Raw genomic sequence first — 24,068 nt, 5'->3', positions numbered from 1 at the left:
GGAGGCAATCAATGCGTGATAGAGTCCTCTTTGGCGCGTAACGAGCGCCAAAGAGGGTGAGCAGGAGAAGGCGTGACAGTACCTCCTCCCCCTTTAGGGGCGTCACCTGGCGTCCCACCTGGGCGAGCCTGACTGGCCAACCAAGGTGTGGGAGCCCGACGAGCCGTCTGTGGCGTGGGAGCCCGACGAGCCGGCTGAGGTATGACGTGTGATGGGAGCCTGCTGAGCTAACCGAGGAAAGAAAACCTATTGAGCCATTTACGGCATGGAAGCCTGATGAGCCAGCTGAGGAACCCCCGGTTCCTTCGGCAGCAGCACCTGGACCCAACATCACCAACAAAAAAACAAAAAAACTCCCTGATGCTTCCAATATTGTGCTGTCAGCATTCTGTGAGGACAGACGCTGGGAGACGAGAAGCAAGTACAGGGAGTGAATATTTAATAAATGATCAACATGAAACAAAACAAGGACAGCTTCTGGACAGGGGGAACAAAACAACATTAATGCTGACACGGGATGAAACTGAGGCAATCGATAAGTGATGGTATCCAATGAAGCCGCCATTGTTCCTCCCGCTGTTATTGAAAAACCTACACACTTGGTTGATATATTATCGAATATATATTTTAAAAACTACCTGAGGAATGATTATAAAAAACGTTTGACATGTTTCTGTGGACATTATGAAGACTATTTGGAATTTCCGTCTGCGTTGTCGTGAACGCTCTTTCCTGTGCATTTCTGAACATAACGCGACAAACAAACGTCAGTATTTTGGGTATAAAAATAATCTTTATGTAGCAAAAGGAACATTTGTTGTGTAACTGGGAGTCTCGTGAGTGAAAACATCCGAAGATCATCAAAGGTAAGCGGTTAATTTGATTGCTTTTCTGATTTTTGTGACCAAGCTTCCTGATGCTAAGTGTAAATAATGCTATGCTAGGCTATCGATAAATTTACACAAACGCTTGGATTGCTTTCGCTGTAAAGCATAATTTCAAAATCTGAGACGACAGGGGGATTAACAAAAGGCTAAACTGTGTTTTGCAATTTTGCACTTGTGATTTCATGAATATTAATATTTTTTTGTAATTATATTGGACTATTGCGCTATGCTATTCAGTGGTTGCTGACGAAAATGATCCCGCGACAGGGATGGGTAGCGTCAAGAAGTTAACCTGTTGGATCTCTAGGGGCGCTATTTCATTTTTGGATAAAAAACGTTCCCGTTTTAAGCGCGATATTTTGTCACGAAAAGATGCTCGACTATGCATATTCAGTTGACAGTTTTGACAGTTTGACAGTTTTGGAAAGAAAACACTCTAAAGTTTCAGAATCTGCAAAGATATTGTCTGTAAGTGCCCCAGAACTCATTCTACAGGCGAAACCAAGATGAAACGTCAAACAGGAAATGAGCAGAATTTCTGAAGCTCTGTTTTCTAATGTCTCCTTATATGGCTGTGAATGCGACAGGTATAAGCTTAGACCTTCTGCCGTTTCCCCAAGATGTCGGCAGCATTGTGACGTATTTGTAGGCATATCATTGGAAGATTGACCATAAGTGTCATGTATTGTCATGTTGTGTCTTGTTTCTGTCCTTTCCCTTCACCCTGTCTCCCTCTGCTGGTCGTTATTAGGTTACCTTTTCTCCCCCTCTTTTCCCCAGCTGTTCCTTGTCTCCTCCTAACTACCTCGTCACCCCTTTTCCCACCTGTTCCCTTTTTTCCCTCTGATTAGTCCTCTATATCTCTCTCTGTTCCTGCTCCTGTCTTTGTCGGATTCTTGTTTGTGTTGTTCATGCCTGAACCAGACTATCGTCATGTTTGCTGCAACCTTGTCCTGTCCTGTCGGAACCTGCCGGTCCATCTGAGCCTACGTTTTGTTTTGTTATTAAAGAAGCTCAGTTTACGTTAATTCGCTTTTGGGTCCTCATTCACGCACCGTAACAGAAGAATCCGACCAAGAATGGACCCAGCGACTTCGGATCCTCTCCACTCAGCCGTCGAGATCCAGGGAGCGATGCTAGGCAGACACGAGCAGGAATTGTCTGCTGCTCGACATGCCGTTGAGACCCTGGCCACCCAAGTCTCCAACCTCACAGAACAGGTTCACCATCTCCGCCTCGATCCACCGGCCACTTCCAGGGCTTTCGAATCTCCGGAGCCCAGAATCAATAACCCGCCGTGTTACTCTGGGGAGCCCACTGAATGCCGCTCGTTCCTCACCCAGTGTGATATTGTGTTTTCTCTCCAGCCCAACACTTACTCCAGGAGCACTGCCCGTGTCGCCTACGTCATATCTCTCCTTATTGGACGGGCTCGTGATTGGGGCACGGCAATCTGGGAGGCAAGGGCTGAGTGTACTAACCAGTATCAGGACTTTAAGGAGGAGATGATACGGGTTTTTGATCGATCTGTTTTTGGGGAGGAGGCTTCCAGGGCCCTGTCTTCCCTATGTCAAGGTAATCGATCCATAACAGACTACTCTATTGAGTTTCGCACTCTTGCTGCCTCCAGTGGCTGGAACGAGCCGGCTTTGCTCGCTCGTTTTCTGGAGGGTCTCCGCGCAGAGGTAAAGGATGAGATTCTCTCCCGGGAGGTTCCTTCCAGCGTGGATTCCTTGATTGAACTCGCTATTCGCATTGAGCGACGGGTTGATCTTCGTCACCGAGCTCGTGGAAAGGAGCTCGCGTTCTCCGTTGCCCCCCTCTCCGCATCACTACCATCTTCCTCTGCCGGCTCGGGTGCTGAGCCTATGCAGCTGGGAGGTATCCGCATCTCGACTAAGGAGAGGGAACGGAGAATCACCAACCGCCTCTGTCTCCATTGCGGTTCTGCTGGTCATTTTGTCACTTCATGTCCAGTAAAAGCCAGAGCTCATCAGTAAGCGGAGGGCTACTGGTGAGCGCTACTACTCCTGTCTCTCCTTCAAGATCCTGCACTACCTTGTCGGTCCATCTACGCTGGACCGGTTCCTCAGCTTCCTGCAGTGCCTTAATAGACTCTGGGGCGGAGGGCTGTTTTATGGACGAGACCTGGGCTCGGGAACATGACATTCCTCTCAGACAGTTAAGGGAGTCCACGGCCTTGTTCGCCCTGGATGGTAGTCCTCTCCCCAGGATTCAGCGTGAGACGCTACCTTTAACCCTCACTGTTTCTGGTAATCATAGCGAAACCATTTCTTTTTTAATTTTTCGTTCACCTTTTACACCTGTTGTTTTGGGCCATCCCTGGCTAGTTTGTCATAATCCTTCCATTAATTGGTCTAGTAATTCTATCCTCTCCTGGAACGTCTCTTGTCATGTGAAATGTTTAATGTCTGCTATCCCTCCTGTTTCCTCTGTCTCTTCTTCACAGGAGGAGCCTGGTGATTTGACAGGGGTGCCGGAGGAATATCACGATCTGCGCACGGTGTTCAGTCGGTCCAGGGCCACCTCTCTTCCTCCACACCGGTCGTATGATTGTAGTATTGATCTCCTTCCGGGAACCACTCCCCCCCGGGGTAGACTATACTCTCTGTCGGCTCCCGAACGTAAGGCTCTCGAAGATTATTTGTCTGTAGCTCTTGCCGCCGGTACCATAGTCCCCTCCTCCTCTCCCGCCGGAGCGGGGTTTTTTTTTGTTAAGAAGAAGGACGGGTCCCTGCGCCCCTGCATAGATTATCGAGGGCTGAATGACATAACAGTGAAGAATCGTTATCCGCTTCCTCTTATGTCTTCAGCCTTCGAGATCCTGCAGGGAGCCAGGTTTTTCACTAAGTTGGACCTTCGTAACGCTTACCATCTCGTGCGCATCAGGGAGGGGGACGAGTGGAAGACGGCGTTTAACACTCCGTTAGGGCACTTTGAATACCGGGTTCTTCCTTTCGGCCTCGCTAACGCTCCAGCTGTCTTTCAGGCATTAGTCAATGATGTCCTGAGAGACATGCTGAACATCTTTGTTTTCGTTTACCTTGACGATATCCTGATTTTTTCACCGTCACTCCAGATTCATGTTCAGCACGTTCGACGTGTCCTCCAGCGCCTTTTAGAGAATTGTCTTTTTGTGAAGGCTGAGAAGTGCTCTTTTCATGCCTCCTCCGTCACATTTCTCGGTTCTGTTATTTCCGCTGAAGGAATTAAGATGGATCCCGCTAAGGTCCAAGCTGTCATTGATTGGCCCGTCCCTAGGTCACGCGTCGAGCTGCAGCGCTTTCTCGGCTTCGCGAACTTCTATCGTCGTTTCATCCGTAATTTCGGTCAGGTGGCAGCCCCTCTCACAGCCCTTACTTCTGTCAAGACGTGCTTTAAGTGGTCCGTTTCCGCCCAGGGAGCTTTTGATCTCCTCAAGAATCGTTTTACATCCGCACCTATCCTTGTTACACCTGACGTCACTAGACAGTTCGTTGTCGAGGTTGACGCGTCAGAGGTGGGCGTGGGAGCCATTCTTTCTCAGCGCTCCCTCTCTGACGACAAGGTCCACCCTTGCGCGTATTTTTCTCATCGCCTGTCGCCGTCGGAACGTAACTATGATGTGGGAAACCGCGAACTGCTCGCCATCCGCTTAGCCCTAGGCGAATGGCGACAGTGGTTGGAGGGGGCGACCGTTCCTTTTGTCGTTTGGACTGACCATAGGAACCTTGAGTACATCCGTTCTGCCAAACGACTTAATGCGCGTCAGGCGCGCTGGGCGCTGTTTTTCGCTCGTTTCGAGTTCGTGATTTCTTATCGTCCGGGCTCTAAGAACACCAAGCCTGATGCTTTATCTCGTCTCTTCAGTTCTTCAGTAGCCTCCACTGACCCCGAGGGGATTCTCCCTGAGGGGCGTGTTGTCGGGTTGACTGTCTGGGGAATTGAGAGGCAGGTAAAGCAAGCACTCACTCAAACTCCGTCGCCGCGCGCTTGTCCTAGGAACCTTCTTTTCGTTCCCGTTCCTACTCGTCTGGCCGTTCTTCAGTGGGCTCACTCTGCCAAGTTAGCCGGCCACCCTGGCGTTCGGGGTACGCTTGCTTCCATTCGCCAGCGTTTTTGGTGGCCCACCCGGGAGCATGACACGCGTCGCTTCGTGGCTGCTTGTTCGGTCTGCGCGCAGACTAAGTCCGGTAACTCCCCTCCTGCCGGCCGTCTCAGGCCGCTTCCCATTCCCTCTCGACCGTGGTCTCACATCGCCTTAGATTTTGTCACCGGACTGCCTTCGTCAGCGGGGAAGACTGTTATTCTTACGGTTGTCGACAGGTTCTCTAAGACGGCTCATTTTATTCCCCTTGCTAAGCTTCCTTCTGCTAAAGAGACGGCACAAATCATCATCGAGAATGTTTTCAGAATTCATGGCCTTCCGTCAGACGTCGTTTCGGACAGAGGTCCGCAATTCACGTCTCAATTTTGGAGGGAGTTTTGCCGTTTGATTGGGGCTTCCGTCAGTCTCTCTTCCGGCTTTCACCCCCAGTCTAACGGTCAAGCAGAACGGGCCAATCAGACTATTGGTCGCATCTTACGCAGTCTTTCTTTTCGCAACCCTGCGTCTTGGTCAGAACAGCTCCCCTGGGCAGAATACGCCCACAACTCGCTTCCTTCGTCTGCGACCGGGCTATCTCCTTTTCAGAGTAGCCTCGGGTACCAGCCTCCGCTGTTCTCATCTCAGTTCGCCGAGTCCAGCGTCCCCTCCGCTCAGGCTTTTGTCCAACATTGCGAGCGCACCTGGAAGAGGGTCAGGTCTGCACTTTGCCGTTATAGGGCGCAGACTGTGAGGGCTGCTAATAAGCGTAGAACTAAGAGTCCTAGATATTGTCGCGGTCAGAGAGTTTGGCTCTCCACTCAGAACCTTCCCCTTAAGACCGCTTCTCGCAAGTTGACCCCGCGGTTCATTGGTCCGTTCCGTATTTCTCAGATTATTAATCCTGTCGCAGTTCGACTTCTTCTTCCGCAATATCTTCGTCGCGTCCACCCGGTCTTCCATGTCTCCTGTATCAAGCCCGTTCTTCGCGCCCCCGCTCGTCTTCCCCCCCCCCCCCCATCCTTGTCGAGGGCGCACCCATCTACAGGGTCCGTAGGATTTTGGACATGCGTCCTCGGGGCCGCGGTCATCAGTACCTAGTAGATTGGGAGGGGTACGGTCCTGAGGAGAGGAGTTGGGTTCCCTCTCGGGACGTGCTGGACCGTGCGCTGATCGAGGATTTCCTCCGTTGCCGCCAGGTTTCCTCCTCGAGTGCGCCAGGAGGCGCTCGGTGAGTGGGGGGGTACTGTCATGTATTGTCATGTTGTGTCTTGTTTCTGTCCTTTCCCTTCACCCTGTCTCCCTCTGCTGGTCGTTATTAGGTTCTTTTCTCCCCCTCTTTTCCCCAGCTGTTCCTTGTCTCCTCCTAACTACCTCGTCACCCCTTTTCCCACCTGTTCCCTTTTTTCCCTCTGATTAGTCCTCTATATCTCTCTCTGTTCCTGCTCCTGTCTTTGTCGGATTCTTGTTTGTGTTGTTCATGCCTGAACCAGACTATCGTCATGTTTGCTGCAACCTTGTCCTGTCCTGTCGGAACCTGCCGGTCCATCTGAGCCTACGTTTTGTTTTGTTATTAAAGAAGCTCAGTTTACGTTAATTCGCTTTTGGGTCCTCATTCACGCACCGTAACAATAAGAGACTACATTTTCCAAGTGTCCGCCTGGTGTCCTGCGTCGAAATTGGTGCGCAAAGCCAGGTGCAAGTATTTTTCCATTTGATTGAGAGGAGAAACCATGCTTCCACGAACGATATATCATCGAAGAGATATGTGAAAAACACATTGAGGATTGATTCTAAACAATGTTTGCCATGTTTTCAGTCGATATTATGGAGTTAATTTGGAAAAAAGTTCGCGTTTTGAGGACTGAATTTTCGGGTTTTTTTGGTAGCCAAATGTGATGTACAAAACGGAGCTATTTCTAATACACAAAGAATCTTTTTGGAAAAACTGAGCATTTGCTATCTAACTGAGAGTCTCCTCATTGAAAACATCCAAAGTTCTTCAAAGGTAAATTATTTTATTTGAAGGCTTTTATGTTTTTGTTGAAATGTTGCGTGCTGGATGCTAACGCTAATGCTAACGCTAAATGCTACGCTAGCTAGCTACTTTTACACAAATGATTGTTTTCCTATGGTTGAGAAGCATATTTTGAAAATCTGAGAGTGTTGTCTGACAGTGTTGTTTACAAAAGGCTAAGCTTGAGAGATGGCATATTTATTTCATTTGCGATTTTCATGAATAGTTAACGTTGCGTTATGGTAATGAGCTTGAGTCTGTATTCACGATCCCGGATCCGGGATGGGGAGATCAGAAAGGTTAAAACTTCTTGGGGCTGCAATCCCGTTAAAGGGATCGAAATGACAACAGCCAGTGAAAGTGCAGGGTTCCAAATTCAAAACAACAGAAATCTCATAATTAAAATTTAAAGGCAATCTTGTTGTTAATCCCACCACAGTGTCCGATTTCAAATAGGCTTTACAGCGAAAGCACCACAAACGATTGTTAGGTCACCACCAACTCACAGAAAAACACAGCCATTTTTCCAGCCAGAGAGGAGTCACCAAAAGCACAAATAGAGATAAAATTAATCACTAACCTTTGGTGATCTTCATCAGATGACACTAATAGGACTTCATGTTACACAATACATGTACGTTTTGTTTGATAAAGTTCATATTTATATAAAAAAAATCGCAGAATACATTGGAGCGTTACGTTCACTAGTTCCAAAAACATTTAGTGATATTGCAGAGAGCCACATCATTTTACAGATATACTCATTATAAATGTTGATGAAAATAAAATTGTTAGACATGGAAATATAGATATACCTCTCCTTAATGCAACCGCTGTGTCAGATTTAAAAGAATTTAACGGAAAAAGCAAACCATGCCATAATCTGAGAATGGCGCTCAGAAAAAACAGAAATGAGAAATAACATTATAAATACTCCCTTACCTTTGATGATCTTCATCAAAATGCACTCCCAGGAATCATAGTTCCACAATAAATGTTTGATTTGTTCGATAATGTCCATTATTTATGTGCATGTAGCTACTTTTGTTAGGGCGTTTAGTACACAAATCCAAACGCTCGTGCAGGTCCAGCCGAAAACTTCAAAAAGTTATATTACAGGTGTTAGAAACATTCCAAACTAGGTGTAGAATCGATCTTTAGGATGTTTTTATCATAAATCTTCAATAACGTTCCAACCGGAGAATTCCATTGTCTTTAGAAAAGCCATAGAACGCAGGTCGCGCTCATGTGAAATGCGTGACCAGGACCTGGCTCTGTGCTTGACCACTGACTCAAAGAGCTCTCATCCAGCCCCACATCACAGTAGAAGCCTCATTCAAGTTTCTAAAGACGGTTAACATCTGGTGGAAGCCTTAGGAAGTGCAACATAACCAATATCCCACTGTGTATTCATTCAATAGGGGCTGGGTTGAAAATCAACCAACCTCAGATTTCCCACTTCCTGTTTGGATTTCTTCTCAGGTTTTTGCCTGCCATATGAGTTATGTTATACTCACAGACATCATTCAAACAGTTTTTGAAACTTCCGAGTGTTTTCTATCCAATACTAATAATAATATGCATATATTAGCAACTGGGACTGAGGAGCAGGCCGTTTACTCTGGGCACCTCTGGGCACCTTTCATCCAAGCTACTCAATACTGCCCCTGCAGCCATAAGAGTTAACCATTTCCCACATTCTTAATATTAGAAATATTGTTTCAATGTCCAATCTTTTGACGTTAGAGTTTTTAGGCAGACCATACTCTCTAGACAAAGCATTCCTTTGGTGGATACTGAAAGGCAGAGGGGGACAGCCCCCCATCTTTCTGTGGGAGAGAGGGGTCTGGCTATCTTCAAACATGTGCCAATCTTATCTGGCACCTTTGATCCTCACCAAGGAGAGAGGGTCAGGACAAACTAAAGTTACATAAATAACTCTAAATTAAGCATATAGGAGTACCAATTTCTTTGCTAACCGCTCAACTCAGCTTTGTTCAATTTTATTCTTTATACTATAATATATTATAAAATAATGACACAGAATTGTAACCTTTCCTAGCGGAACCCCTCGACAACATTCCGCTGAAAATTAAAAAATATTTTTAGATATATGTGACTTTCAAACATTAACAAGTCCAATACAGCAAATGAAAGATAAACATTAATCTACCCATAATGTCTGATTTCAAAACTGCTTTACAGCTAAAGCACAACATATGATTATGTTAGATCACCGCCAAGTAAAAAAAACAGCCATTTTTCCAGCCAAAGATAGGAGTCACAAAAAGCAGAAATAAAGATAAAATTAATCACTAATCTTTGATGATCTTCATCAGATGACACTCATAGGACATCATGTTACACAATACATGTATGTTTTGTTCGATAATGTGCATATTTATATCCAAAAATCTCAGTTTACATTGGCTCCTTATGTGCTGTAATGTTTTGATTCCAAAACATCCGGTGATTTTGCAGAAATACTCATAATAAACATTGATAAAAGATACTAGTGTTATTCGCAGAATTAAATATATACTTCTCCTTAATGCAACCACTGTGTTAGATTTCAAAAAAACTTTGGGGAAAAAGCATAATCTGAGAACGGCGCTCAGAACACAAAACAGCCAGAAAATCCGCCATTTTGGAATCAACAAAGTTAGAAACAACACCATAATTATCCACTTACCTTTGATCTTCATCAGGAGGCACTCCCAGGAATCCCAGTTCGACAATAAATGACTGATTTATTCCATAAAGTTCCATCAAATATGTCCAAATTGCCACTTGTTGTTAACGTGTTCAGCCCAGTAATCCATCTTCATGAGGCGCAGGCACTTCATCCAGACAAAAACTTGAAAAGTTCCGTTACAGTCCTTTAGAAAGATGTCAAACGATGTATGGAATCAATTGGTAGATGTTTTCAACATAAAACATCAATAATGTTCCAACCGGAGAATTCCTTTGTCTACAGAAAAAGCACTGGAACGAGAGAGAGTTAACTCTGTCAGGAGCGCGCGTCATGAGACCAAGGCTCTCTGCCAGACCACTGACTCAGAGGTCTCATGAGCCCCCCACTTTATAGTAGAATCCTCAAACCAGTTTCTAAATATGGTAGACATCTAGTGGAAGCCCTAAGAAGTGCAACCTCATCCATATCTCAATGTGTTTTCGGTAGGTCAAGATTTTAAAAACTACAAACCTCAGATGTCCCACTTCCTGGTTAGATTTTTCTCAGGTTTTCGCCTGCCATATGAGTTCTGTTTTTCTCAAAGACATCATTCAAACAGTTTTAGAAACGTCAGAGTGTTTTTATCCAATACTAATAATAATATGCATATATTAGCATCTGGGACAGAGTAGGAGGCAGTCACTCTGGGCACGCTGTTCATCCAAAAGTGAAAATACTGCCCCCTATCCCAGAAAGGTTAAGCAAGTCTTGTCTGCTAAATGAACTAGTGTAGCCCACAGCCATTTGGTATAGCCACATCAGGACAACTCAGAGTATGCTATTCTGTTCTATTGAAATAGACAACATTTTCTTCATATCATGCTTCTTTAGATCTGTCTATAATAAATAATGGATTTATTGTGAAGGAGTAGGCTATATTTCATGGATTTATTTTACTTTTTAAAAATGTAGATGCTCCAAATGTCTGCACCAGTGGCTTGTAGTGGAAGCCAGGATATGCTAAATGTGTTTATGTTAATTCATGGTCAATTACAGTGAGACCACTTGACAATCACCGGCTGACAACATTTTGTGACCGCCACAGCCCTAACCTTGACTCCCTCTCTGGCATCCTGATCCCATGAGTGCCCTCGTGTGCCCGTAGATGCCCCCAGTGTGTCAGAGGGCAGAGACGTTGGCGTGACCCTTGGCCAGAGAGGGGTGCTGGAGTGTGAAGTGGATGCGGTGCCCAAGGCGGACTTTGAGTGGTATCGAGACGACAGAAGGTAAATTGTTGTGCATGTTTGCAAACATGTTGAATCTATCTATGCTTTATGCAGGGTTTTAGATTATCCTGGAAGTTGATTTTCAAGAAAGGTAATTGGGTCATCAGCATACACACTGCTGAAAAAAATTAAGGAAACACTAAAATAACACATCCTAGATCTGAATGAATGAAATATTCTTATTAAATACTTTTTTCTTTACATAGTTGAATGTGCTGACAACAAAATCACACAAAAATTATCAATGGAAATCAAATTTATCAACCCATGGAGGACTGGATTTGGAGTCACACTCAAAATGAAAGTGGAAAACCACACTACAGGCTGATCCAACTTTGATGTAAGGTCCTTAAAACAAGTCAAAATGAGGCTCAGTAGTGTGTGTGGCCTCCACGTGCCTGTATGACCTCCTTACAACGCCTGGGCATGCTCCTGATGAGGTGGCGGATGGTCTCCTCCCAGACCTGGACTAAAGCATCCGCCAACTCCTGGACAGTCTGTGGTGCAACGTGGCATTGGTGGATGACATGATGTCCCAGATGTGCTTAATTGGATTCAGGTCTGGGGAACGGGCGGGTCAGTCCATAGCATCAATGCCTTCCTCTTGCAGGAACTGCTGACACACTCCGGCCACATGAGGTCTAGCATTGTCTTGCATTAGGAGGAACCCAGGGCCAACCGCACCAGCATATGGTCTCACAAAGGGTCTGAGGATCTCATCTCGGTACCTAATGGCAGTCAGGCTACCTCTGGCGAGCACATGGAGGGCTGTGCGGCCCCCCAAAGAAATGCCACCCCACACCATGACTGACCCACCACCAAACCGGTCATGCTGGAAGATGTTGCAGGCAGCAGAACGTTCTACACGGCGTCTCCAGACTGTCACGTCTGTCACATGTGCTCAGTGTGAACCTGCTTTTATCTGTGAAGAGCACATGGCGCCAGTGGCGAATTTGCCAATCTTGGTGTTCTCTGGCAAATGCCAAACGTCCTGCACGGTGTTGGGCTGTAAGCACAACCCCCACCTGTGGACGTCGGGCCCTCATACCACCCTCATGGAGTCTGTTTCTGACCGTTTGAGCAGACACATGCACATTTGTGGCCTGCTGGAGGCTATTTTGCAGGGCTCTGGCAGTGCTCCTCCTGCTCCTCCTTGCACAAAGGCGGAGGTAGCGCTCCTGCTGCTGGGCTGTTGCCCTCCTATGGCCTCCTCCACGTCTCCTGATGTACTGGCCTGTCTCCTGGTAGCGCCTCCATGCTCTGGACACTACGCTGACAGACACAGCAAACCTGCAGAACCACTCCTTTATTGGAGGTGTCTTGCTAATTCCCTATAATTTCCACCTGTTGTCTATTCCATTTGCACAACAGCATGTGCAATTTATTGTCAATCAGTGTTGCTTCCTAAGTGGACAGTTTGATTTCACAGAAGTGTGATTGACTTGGAGTTACATTGTGTTGTTTAAGTGTTCCCCTTATTTTTTTGAGCAGTGTGTATATATATATATATATATATATATATATGAGAGAGAGAGCGAGCGAGAGAGTCTTCCCTACAAGGACATTTTGTGTATTGTTTAACTCGCATGGCTGAGGCAGCTCTATATGCATTTTAAATTGGTTAAATAAATTCATAAATGTATTCACTGACTACAGAGCTGTTTCCTTCTCTCTCAAGGATCTTCAACGGTTTAGATGGCATGGAGATCGAGGACGCCGGGCAGCTCTCCAAGCTGACCTTCTTAAACATCTCAGAGGCAGACTACGGCAACTACACGTGCATCGCCATCAACAAACTCGGCAGCTCCAACGCAAGCTTTGTCTTGTATGGTGAGTACATTATGCCATTCAAGGTGCTAAAAAATAGAATGTTGTGTAGGTAACACTTTATAATAACTTTCATGAATAAGCCATTATACATGCTTCTAAATGCTTCGTAAATTATTAAACATTTTATAAATGTTTATTATGAATGTTTACAAATGTTGAAATGTTTATTTATTATTTGTTTAGAAATAATTTATGAATGCTTATTCATGAAAGTTATGATAAAGTATACTGAATATTTCTTACTTGTGTTATTTCTAAACAGTGCATGACTAACACGGAACCCAAACCGGCTGCGCGCGTGCACCATCGTGCATAAATGTATTTTGTCCCACCACACCAAAAGCGATCACAACACGCAGGTTAAAATATCAAAACAAACTCTGAACCAATTATATTAATTTGGGGACAGGTTGAAAAGCATTAAACATTTATGGCAATTTAGCTAGCCAGCTTGAACTTGCTAACTAATTTGTCTTTAGCTTTAGCTATCTTGCTGTTGCTAACTAATTTGTCCTGGGATATAAACATTGAGTTTTTATTTTACCTGAAATGCACAAGGTCCTCTACTCCGACAATTAATCCACACATAAATGGTCAACCGAATCGTTTCTAGTCATCTCTCCTTCTTCCAGGCTATTTCTTCTCTTGACTTTATATTGCAATTGGCAACTTTCATAAATTAGGTGCATTACTGCCACCGACCTCGTTTGTCTTTCTGTCACCCACGTGTGTATAACCAATGAGGAGATGGCACGTAGGTACCTGCTTCTATAAACCAATGAGGAGATGGGAGAGGCAGGACTTGCTGCACGATCTGCGTCACAAATAGAACTGACTTCTATTTTAGCCCTTGGCAACGTAGACGCTCATTGGCGCGCGCAAGCAGTGTGGGTGCAATAATTGAATAATATAGATTTTTAAATTCATTTTGCAACGCTCGTGCGAGCGTGGGCTTTGATGTTATGCATGGCAATTGCCTCAGTTATTTATATCAAACAAATTAAATAAATAGATATCATAGTCAATTCAAAGTGAACTGTGACAGGCTGACTACACCACTCGCGTCGCGTTTGCGAGCGTTGCAAAATACATTTATAAATCTATATTATTCAATTACTGCACCCACACTGCTCGCGCGCGTCAATGAGGGTCTGCGTTGCCAAAGGCTAAAATAGAAGTCAGTTCTATTTGTAACGCAGATTGCGGTGGAAGTCCTGCCTCTCCCATCTCCTCATTGGTTTATAGAAGCAGGTACCCACGTGCCATCTCCTCCTTGTCGATGCCCACGTGGTTGACTGAAAGACGAACGAGGTCAGTGGTGGTAATGCACCTGATTTATGAAAGTTGCCAATCACAATATAAAGTCAAGAGAAGAAAAAGCCTGGAAGAAGGAGAGATGACTAGAAATGATTCGGTTGACCATTTTATGTGTGGATTAATTGTCGGAGTAGAGGACCTTGTGCATTTCAGGTTAAATAAAAACTCAATGATTATGTCCCAGGACAAATTAGCTAGCAACAGCAAGCTAGCTGAATAGGACAAATTAGCTAGCAAGTGCAAGCTAGCTAGCTAAATTGCCATAAATGTTTCATGCTTTTCGACCTGTCCCCAAATTAATGTGATTGGTTTAGAGTTTGACTTGATATTTTAACCTGCATGTCGTGATCGCGTTTGGTGTGCGGGAACAAAATTAATGTATGCACGATAGTGCACGCGAGCAGCCGGTTTTGGTTCCATGTAAGCCTGGGAATCTGTACCTTAATTTAACGCAACATTATCATAATGATTTAGGTTAACAGCAACACCTTTCGCATCACTGTATGCCTTTACTACTGCACCCACAAAGCTAAAAACATATTCACCAGCTTGACTTTCTCATTGTTCACATTAAGGTAACATTGTCAGTGATTGTTTGCTTTTTGTTTGTTTTATATATTTTGCTGTGGTCTGTTCTTCTGGTGTAGAGGTTATTGAGCCTACTAGCTCAACACTAGTGCAAGGTTAGTACCGGTATTCAGCATGAGCATGCTTTTCGACTCACGCTCACCTCTCTGATGCGCTAACAGAATTCTAACAACGCATCTTAAACATTGCCATTTTCACATTGACAACAAACTGATTGGATGCCAATATCACTGGAGTGGCACTCATTGCTAATTCCGAGGTGACAGGAGGAATATGTTTCTGCCATTGGAAGGGGCCAGATAATGTTTGAGCAGTGCATGACAAAATGAGATTGTCAGAAGGTTACTGGGCTGCTCATGAAAACTTTATTAGCTTCTAATTCCATTTATTAATATTGATAACAAGTTAAAAATGTATGTCAGACAAGTGACATTTCCTGGAAGAGGGCCAGATGAGGAGAAAGTAAGTCAGTAAAATCACTGTGGAAATGGTAAATGAAGAACTCTGTACCTTTTTTAAATGTTTTGCTAACTCTATTTTGTTTTTCTTATTTCAACCGCCTAACCGCCTCGCTATGTGGCATGGCTTCATTTTATTTTGCATGTGCTTCATCTGCTGTGTAAGTATCTATCTGTCCTAAAACTATCATTTGTGTTGTATGTGTTAAAGCTGTTGTGACAATTTGTTAAATAATTTGTCTGTCTGGTTGTGGAATGGTGTCTTTATAGGAATCACAGAGACACATTCCTAATTCCCATTTTTTTTAATCAATGCCATGTGTTCTTTTCCATTCCGAACTTCCCTCTAGTTAGTTGTAACTAATACTTGTAATGAACGTTACTACTATAGTGAAGCCCTACACCTGACCTCTTAGCAATGTGTTAGCAATGCACATTTGAATGATTAATTTGATGTGTGGTCAACGTCATTGTATTAATTAGACAGATGTTTGGAATATAAGTGAAACTGGATCATTAACTGTGGCGCCCCTCTTCAGAGATGTATTACTTGCTTTGATTTGGATTGTGGGGGGAAAGCAGCAATATTATTGTAATTATCCACATGCAGGTTTTGGAATAATCTACTGTGGCAGCATAATTGGATAGATGTCCCAATAGAATAGCTGGTGAACTCCAAGAAAATCCAAAGGAAATTAGAAATCATTGTGTTACTCGGCTTCAAAGTAAAAAAAAACGGCAATCATTTTGTCCCTCTCTCTCTCTCAATAATGCCCCATGTGGTCCAATATTTTGGGATTTCGAAAGCCCTTCTGAACCATACGACCCTGCAAGGCCAAAGAATGGAAATATGTTTAACTCATATAAGCCTTATTATATAGATCATCTCGTCAGCCTCCGAAATACAGTATAAATTCACATTCAATATGAGCTTTGCACAAAGATCATTACTGAGATTAAACATTTCATCTTGAAAAGGGACATAACACAATAGCTGTGACAATTGTCTCTAGAATTTTACCTCTTTCGCCCTCAAGAAAACTTGTCCCAAATCATGTACACTATGATATGTGTTCCAAGCACTTGGATGCTTGTCAAGGGCATTCGTTTATGGAGTTCGAGGACTACTCTACTTTGGCCTGGATTGTTGTTGTCTGGCCTGGATTAAATTCTTAACGTTAAGAGCAAATCAATAATTCTACATTTTGTCTCTAAATGAACAAGTCTTGTTCCCACTCTAGGTGAACAAAATCCCAGACCTTATGGCACCATATTTTTTATGCAGTACATGATGCATACAACATGACATTCGGGTGACAAAACAGTCCTATACATTATTGTTATTAAATACTGATGACAAAACAGTTCTATACACAGTTTATTAGGTACACTCATCTAGTACCGGGTCAGACCACCATTTGCATCTAGAACCGCCTGAATTATTCAGGCCATGGATACAAGTCGGAAATGCTCCACAGGGATGTTGGTCAAATAGGACCTGATGGCATCACACAGTTGCTGCAGATTGGATGGTGATACACCACCGCCACCATCCTGTTCCATTGACACCCGGCAGTATGAGTCCAGGAACTTATGCTGCTCATGCCAAATCTTCGCCAAATCTCTGCCATCAGCAGGACGCAACAGGAACCGTGATACGTCAAACCAGGCAATTTTTTCCACTCAACTGTCTAGTATTGGGGATCGCGTGCCCAATCGAGCCGCTTCTTCTTGTTTTTAGCTGATAGGAGTGCAACCCAGTGTGGTCGTGTGCTGCAATAACAAGGATCAACAAGTTGTGCGCCCCAAGATGTCGTTCTGCACACCACTGTTGTACTGTGCCGTTATTTTTCTGTTTGCGGCCCTCCTGTTAGATTGCACAGGTATTGCCATTCTCCTTCGACCTCACTCATCAATGAGTTGTTTTTGCCAACAGGACTGCCGCCACTGTTGTGTGTAAAAAGCCCAGTAGGGCATCCGTTTCAGAGATACTGGATCCGGTGTGCCTGGCACCAAAAATACCATGCTCAAATTCGTTTAGGTCACTCATTTTGCTTATTCTAATGTTCAATCGAACAGTAACTGAATACCTCAATGCCTGTCTATCTGTTTTATATAGCAAGTCATAGCCTCATGACTCACTGTCTGTAGGAGCAATCCATTTTTGTAAACAGGGTGGTGTACCTAATAAACTGGTGATTGTACTTTACTGTTATTATATACTGGTGACAAAACAGTACTAAACATTATTTCACTATATACTGGTGACGAGGGTGTTATGAGTGGGCCTTAGGGGCCCTGGCCCCCCTACCATACCTCCTTGCCCATCCAAATAAAAGATTGAAATATTGATCATATATTTGAACAAGACGCGAGCCGACAGAAAGACTCATCAGTTTCAGTTAAAGCATCTGAGCGAGAGAAACAGCACCCCTCTGTCTCAGTATGTTTACAAAAAAAATACAAATGTAACCTTTATTTAACCAGGAAGGGCTCATTGAGATTTTAAATATATCCTCTGTCCTGGCCAAGATAGGTAGCACCAAGTCATTACACAATTACAGACAAACAATGTGAAAAACTACAGGTAATCTAGTAAAAAAAACATATAATTCACAAAGTTATAACAAAATCATTAAACAGCAAATTAAAAACATTGACAGGTCAGGGAATCAGCCTCAAAATCCTTCATCAATGATTTGAAAACACAATTCAGGACAAGTTCTTCCAATTTAAAAGTATTTTGGGAGGCGTTCCAAGCCGATGGCGCAGTGTACATATAAAAGCCCTTTTACCAAAATCAGTTCGGACATTTGGAACAGTTAGCAGCATAAAGTCCTGCGAACGGAGAGAGTACCCACCACATTTCTGAACAATAAAAATGCCCAAATAAAATGGTAAACCTAAAATGGCTTTGTAAATAAAAGAATACCAGTGACTGAGCCTATGACTGACTAGAGAAGGCCAGCCAACCCTTGTATATAAAGTGCAGTGGTGAGTAAAGGTTTTGCAGTTTAAAATAAATTGCAATGTTCCATGGTAAAGGGTGTCAATTGATCTCAAACACTGAGCGGAAGCATTAATATATACTATATGGTTTAAACCATGTATCTGATGCTGTCTGGACTAAAATAGTGTGGCATGTCATACAGCATCAGATACATGAGCTACATATAAAGGGGCGCTGTTTCGCTCGCTCAGATGCTTTCTCCGTTGATATAGTTTCAGCAGAGAGGAATAGGCGAAGCGAGAGGGTTCACTCTCGAAAAAGCCCAATGCGTTTACATGGGAATAATATGCAGACCTAAGCATGTCGCCTGCCTTCCCGCCTTTGGGACAAAGACTCACATTGTTACGGCGGAGACATGAGCATCTCGTCATCACATAGGCAACAAAGTTGGTGGGTGCACTGTGCACTGTTAGGATGCTGGATTGCCCTAAAGTAAAATGTTTTGCCAAAATTACATAATTACCCCTGTCTAAATAAAATCTGACAAAATACAGGGAGCATGACTTAGCCACAGAGGATCATTAGCTTATTTTTAAAAAAAAGCTGTGTGTTGTTTCAAATCAGAAGTGTCTAGGCCTATGCCTATTTGGGAAGCCCGCAGTTTTGGAAGTGCGTGTGGCAATAGGTCTAGCTGATTGAGTTGCGGCTGTCAGTGAAAAGAGTCTAAAATATGTGTGAAGATAATGTGTCTTGAGTATTATTTAAAGAAGGGGAGGGGTGTGTGGCGAAGATATGGTACGTCTCTCCGAGAATGAATGCATATTTATGAAAGAGCCCATTTGGCAATATCTGATTTCTGATTGTCTTAACTCACCACGTACACCACTAATAAGCTGAGCTTTCAGTAATTTTTTATTTGCTTCACACAAGTCAATGAAGTCTGTTTTTTTATCACCTATTGCGAAACATAGTTCCTCGTTATTTGAAAAATCTTTCCAACACTCCCGACCTCCACATGGGTGAGGATATTGGACATTTAATCAAAGCCTATTGGATGATAACTTGTTTTTAACTAGGACAGAATAATTTATAATTTACTTTTTACACTTTTAAATGTGCCTTTAGATGCCATGCAATTCAGTACTCATGTCACACTCTGACCTTAGAGATCCTTATTTATTCTCTGTTTGGTTAGGTCAGGGTGTGACTCGGGTGGGAAAATCTATGTTTTCTATTTATTTTTTGTTTTGCCGAATTGTGTTCCCAATCAGAGGCAGCTGTCTATCGTTGTCTCTGATTGGGGATCATACTGTATATAAGTTGTGATTTTCCGTTTGGTTTTTGTGGGGTGTTATTTTCTGTTTAGTGTCTGTGCCTGACGGAACTGTTCGCTTTAGTTTTTTTGGGATTTGTTATTTTTGTTTGAGTGTTTCTGGAAAATAAATATCATGAACACTTTCCACACTGCGCTTTGGTCCACTCTTCCTTCCACCAACGAGAGCCGTTACAACTCATCTCTAAAACAAAAGCAATTTAGGTCAAAAGAGTACAAATTAACAAATTAAATGGAAGGACTATCAGTACAGATAGATGGCAATAAAAACTGTACCATAGAGGTAAACAATAAGTTAGAGAAAAACCAAAATAAATGTAGGAACTTATTCAAGAACGATTATATAAAAATAACGTGAACTGGATGAATATGGGGGAAAATGCACCAAATTATTTTTTATTTTCAACTTAGAAATTCTATCAAAAACAATTACGGAAACTTGTTAAAAATGACAGAGTCCATGATTCGCCAAACAATATTTTGAAAGAGGAAGCAAAGTACTTTAAGCAGGTTTCAGTTTGTCTCCTCGATCTCCACTAACCAAAGTTAATTGTATGGATTTTTTTATATTAAATAAAGTAAAATGAACAACTGCACAGAAAGACTCATGTGAAGGCCAAATTACAGAGGGGGAACTTCTTGATGCAATTAAAGCCTTTAAGTCTGGGAAAATTCCAGGGCTGGATGGAATACCAGTGGAGGTATACCAAAACGTTTTGATGTACTCAGAGGACCGTTATTAGCATGTTTTTACCTCTCCTTTAAACATTTTAGATTATTCGATACTCAACAAGAAGGTCTGATTTCATTAATACTGAAACAGGATCCAAGGTGTAAATATAAAGATCCAGCCATTAAAAAAAATTGGAGTCACCTTACACTTCAGTGTTGTGATGCAAAGTCTCGCAAAATGCATAGCGCATAGAATTAAAAAGGTATTGTTGAAATGTTAGCTATTAAAATCAGATCCAACAATATCAAGTGGTTAGAAATCCATAGGCTCTAGATACTTTTTATAACCTCTCTGGATCACAAAAATATATTTATTTGGTTTATTTATCCGTTATTTTACCAGGTAAGTTAACTGAGAACACGTTCTCATTTGCAGCAACGACCTGGGGAATAGTTACAGGGGAGAGGAGGGGGATGAATGAGCCAATTGTAAACTTTTACATTATTGTGTAGTTTACCAATAAAATGGTCTGACGGTGATGTGGACATACTCTGTATACATATCCCAAAATAAAAAAATTATCTCACTACAATACATTTTAATAGAAAGTGAACAAAAATTGATAAGATCTTGCTATCTTGGAACAGAAAATACCTGTCTATTTGTGAAAAAATCACAGTGATTAACTCTTTAGTCATATCCTAGTGACCTGTTTTTTTAATTATATGAGCAAAAAATATTCAATTTTATTTAGAACGGCAAGACAGACAAAAGTAAACGGGCCTATTTATGTCATGAGTTTGGTGCGCAGAAATGATTAAATATTTGTCACGATCGTCGTATTGAGTAGACCAAAGCGCAGCGTGGTGTGAATGCATGATTTAATGAAAAGACAGAAAAACCACGAAGTACACTAAAACAAACAAGACGACCGTGACTGCTAAAGAACCACTATGCTAACAAGCAACATAACATAGACAATAACCCACAAACCCAAACTGGAAAATGGCAACCTAAATAGGTTCCCCAATCAGAGACAACGATAAACAGCTGCCTCTGATTGGGAACCAATCCAGGCCACCATAGACCTACAATATGCCTAGACTAGACACACACACCTAGACATACAAAACCCCTAGATGAGACAAAAAAACACACATACCACCCTCGTCACACCCTGACCTAACCAAAATATATAAAGAAAACAAAGAATACTCAGGTCAGGGCGTGACAATATTAAAGCATTAGACCTCTCACTAAAGGTGTCAGTTATACAAAAGCTATACTTAAATCTGAACTGGTTCTCTAGCGGATTAGTAAGAATGTCTCACCCCATGTTCAAAAATGGCCTTTTTCCCTTTATTCAGATTTACAACCGCCGGATTCAAAACATTGAATTTTCAATGTAAATTATTATACATAATTCATGTAACAAATAGAATATCATATACATTGGGGCAAAAAAATATTTAGTCAGCCACCAATTGTGCAAGTACTCCCACTTAAAAAGATGAGAGAGGCCTGTCATTTTCATCATAGGTACACTTCAACTATGACAGACAAAATGAAAAAAGAAATCTAGAAAATGACATTGTAGGATTTTTTATGAATTTATTTGCAAATTATGGTGGAAAATAAGTATTTGGTCAATAACAAAAGTTTATCTCAATACTTTGTTATATACCCTTTGTTGGCAATGACAGAGGTCAAATGTTTTCTGTAAGTCTTCACAAGGTTTTCACACACTGTTGCTGGTATTTTGGCCCATTCCTCCATGCTGATCTCCTCTAGAGCAGTGATGTTTTGGGGCTGTTGCTGGGCAACAAGGACTTTCAACTTCCTTCAAAGATTTTCTATGGGGTTGAGATCTGGAGACTGGCTAGGCCCCTCCAGGACCTTGAAATGCTTCTTACGAAGCCACTCCTTCGTTGCCCGGGCAGTGTATTTGGGATCATTGTCATGCTGAAAGACTCATCGTCAATGCCCTTGCTGATGGAAGGAGATTTTCACTCAAAATCTCACGATACATGGCCCCATTCATTCTTTCCTTTACACGGATCAGTCGTCCTGGTCCCTTTGCAGAAAAACAGCCCCAAACATGATGTTTCCACCCCCATGCCTCACACTAGGTATGGTGTTCTTTGGATGCAACTCAGCATTCTTTGTCCTCCAAACACGACAAGTTGAGTTTTTACCAAAAAGTTCTACTTTGGTTTCATCTGACCATATGACATTCTCCCAATCTTCTTCTGGATCATCCAAATGCTCTCTAGCAAACTTCAGACGGGCCTGGACATGTACTGGCTTAAGCAGGGGGACATGTCTGGCACTGCAGGATTTGAGTCCCTGGCGGCGTAGTGTGTTACTGATGGTAGGCTTTGTTACTTTGGTCCCAGATCTCTGCAGGTCATTCACTAGGTCCCCCCGTGTGGTTCTGGGATTTTTGCTCACCGTTCTTGTGATCATTTTGACCCCACGGGGTGAGATCTTGCGTGGAGCCCCAGATCGAGGGAGATTATCAGTGGTCTTGTATGTCTACCATTTCCTAATAATTGCTCCCACAGTTGATTTCTTCAAACCAAGCTGCTTACCTATTGCAGATTCAGTCTTCCCAGCCTTAATACAGGTAACGAGTGGAGGACAGAGGAGCCTCTTAAAGAAGAAGTTACAGGTCTGTGAGAGCCAGAAATCTTGCTTGTTTGTAGGTGACCAAATACTTATTTTCCACCATAATTTGCAAATAAATTCATAAAACATCCTACAATGTGATTTTCTGGATTTTTTTTCTCATTTTGTCTGTCATAGTTGAAGTGTACCTATGATGAAAATTACAGGCCTCTCTCATCTTTTTATGTGGGAGAACTAGCACAATTGGTGGCTGACTAAATACTTTTTTGCCCCACTGTATATGGGGGATACAACCATCTCAGCTCTGCAGACTTTGCTGGGAAGAGACAGAATCATTAGATCACTGTCCATATGTAGCTTGCTTTTGGTCACAGGTTCAGGAATGGCTGAAGAATTGCAACATTTACCTGAAACTAACTCTGAAGATAGCACTACTGGGTGATTTGAAAAGTCATAGTCAATCAATCAATCATATAATAATACTTTTAGCAATAATGTTTATATTTGATTTAGAATCTGTAGAAACTATGAGAATAGAAACGTTCAGAACTTTTGTGAAACATCACAGCACTGTTGAAAGATATATGGAAAATAGAAATCCAATATGGATGGTGATAGATGGGAGGGGTTTAGTGGAGCTGAAGGGTGGGAATAATAATAACAAGATAACTAATGTAAAGCATACTGTGTCCGTAAAAAGGTATATAGGTTCAGACCTTTTGTGAAACAGCACAGTTAAAAATATATGAAATATAGAAATCAAACTGGATGGTCTTCAGAATTAGATGGGAGGGGTTGAGGGTAGCGGAAGTATAGAAGTAAAAACAAACAACATTTTACTATCGTAAAATAGATACGTAGTATGTACAGTAGAAGCCTAAGTGTTGTTGTTCATTAGTTTACTCCAATTAGTGGAGGGGTGGTAGGGTTAGTGGAAAATAATAAAGGAAAATATTATTTGAAAATATGTGTATTTATGTACAGTGGCTTGTGAAAGTATTCACCCCCTTGGCATTTTTCCTATTTTGTAGCCTTACAACCTGGAATCAACATTTATTTTGGGGGGGTTTGTATCATTTGATTTACACAACATGCCTACCACTTTGAAGATGCTAAATATTCTTGATTGTGAAACAAACAAGAAAAAAGACAAAAATACAGAACTGGGGTGTGCATAACTATACACCCCCCCAAAGTCAATACTTTGTAGTGCCACCTTTTGCAGCTATTACAGTTGCAAGTCTCTTGGGGCATGTCTCTATAAGCTTGGCACATCTAGCCACTGGGATTTTTGCCCATTCTTCAAGGATAAACTGCTCCAGCTCCAGCTATAGTGTTGCTTT

General features: G+C 42.6%; 1 protein-coding gene across 9 annotated transcripts in view; it reads left to right on the top strand.

Moving 5' to 3' along the window:
- LOC110538899 (opioid-binding protein/cell adhesion molecule) overlaps positions 1-24,068 on the top strand; it is a 564,414-nt gene that overhangs the window by 533,271 nt on the left and 7,075 nt on the right. For 6 of the 9 annotated variants that reach the window (XM_090192536.1, XM_036937611.2, XM_090192534.1 and 3 more), the window contains 3 exons: positions 10,828-10,948; positions 12,627-12,778; positions 14,743-14,778. In XM_090192536.1, coding sequence (XP_090048662.1) covers positions 10,828-10,948; positions 12,627-12,778; positions 14,743-14,778 — 309 coding nt within the window. The remainder of the gene's footprint in view (positions 1-10,827; positions 10,949-12,626; positions 12,779-14,742; positions 14,779-24,068) is intronic. The other 3 variants (XM_090192538.1, XM_090192537.1, XM_090192535.1) reach the window with 1 other exon arrangement.

This window comes from Oncorhynchus mykiss, chromosome 12 (assembly GCF_057628025.1).
Source record: "Oncorhynchus mykiss isolate SJ-2025 chromosome 12, ASM5762802v1, whole genome shotgun sequence".
Lineage (NCBI taxonomy): Eukaryota > Metazoa > Chordata > Actinopteri > Salmoniformes > Salmonidae > Oncorhynchus > Oncorhynchus mykiss.
Note: the sequence above shows the minus strand (reverse complement) of the source record. Positions and strands in the feature narration are given on the sequence as shown.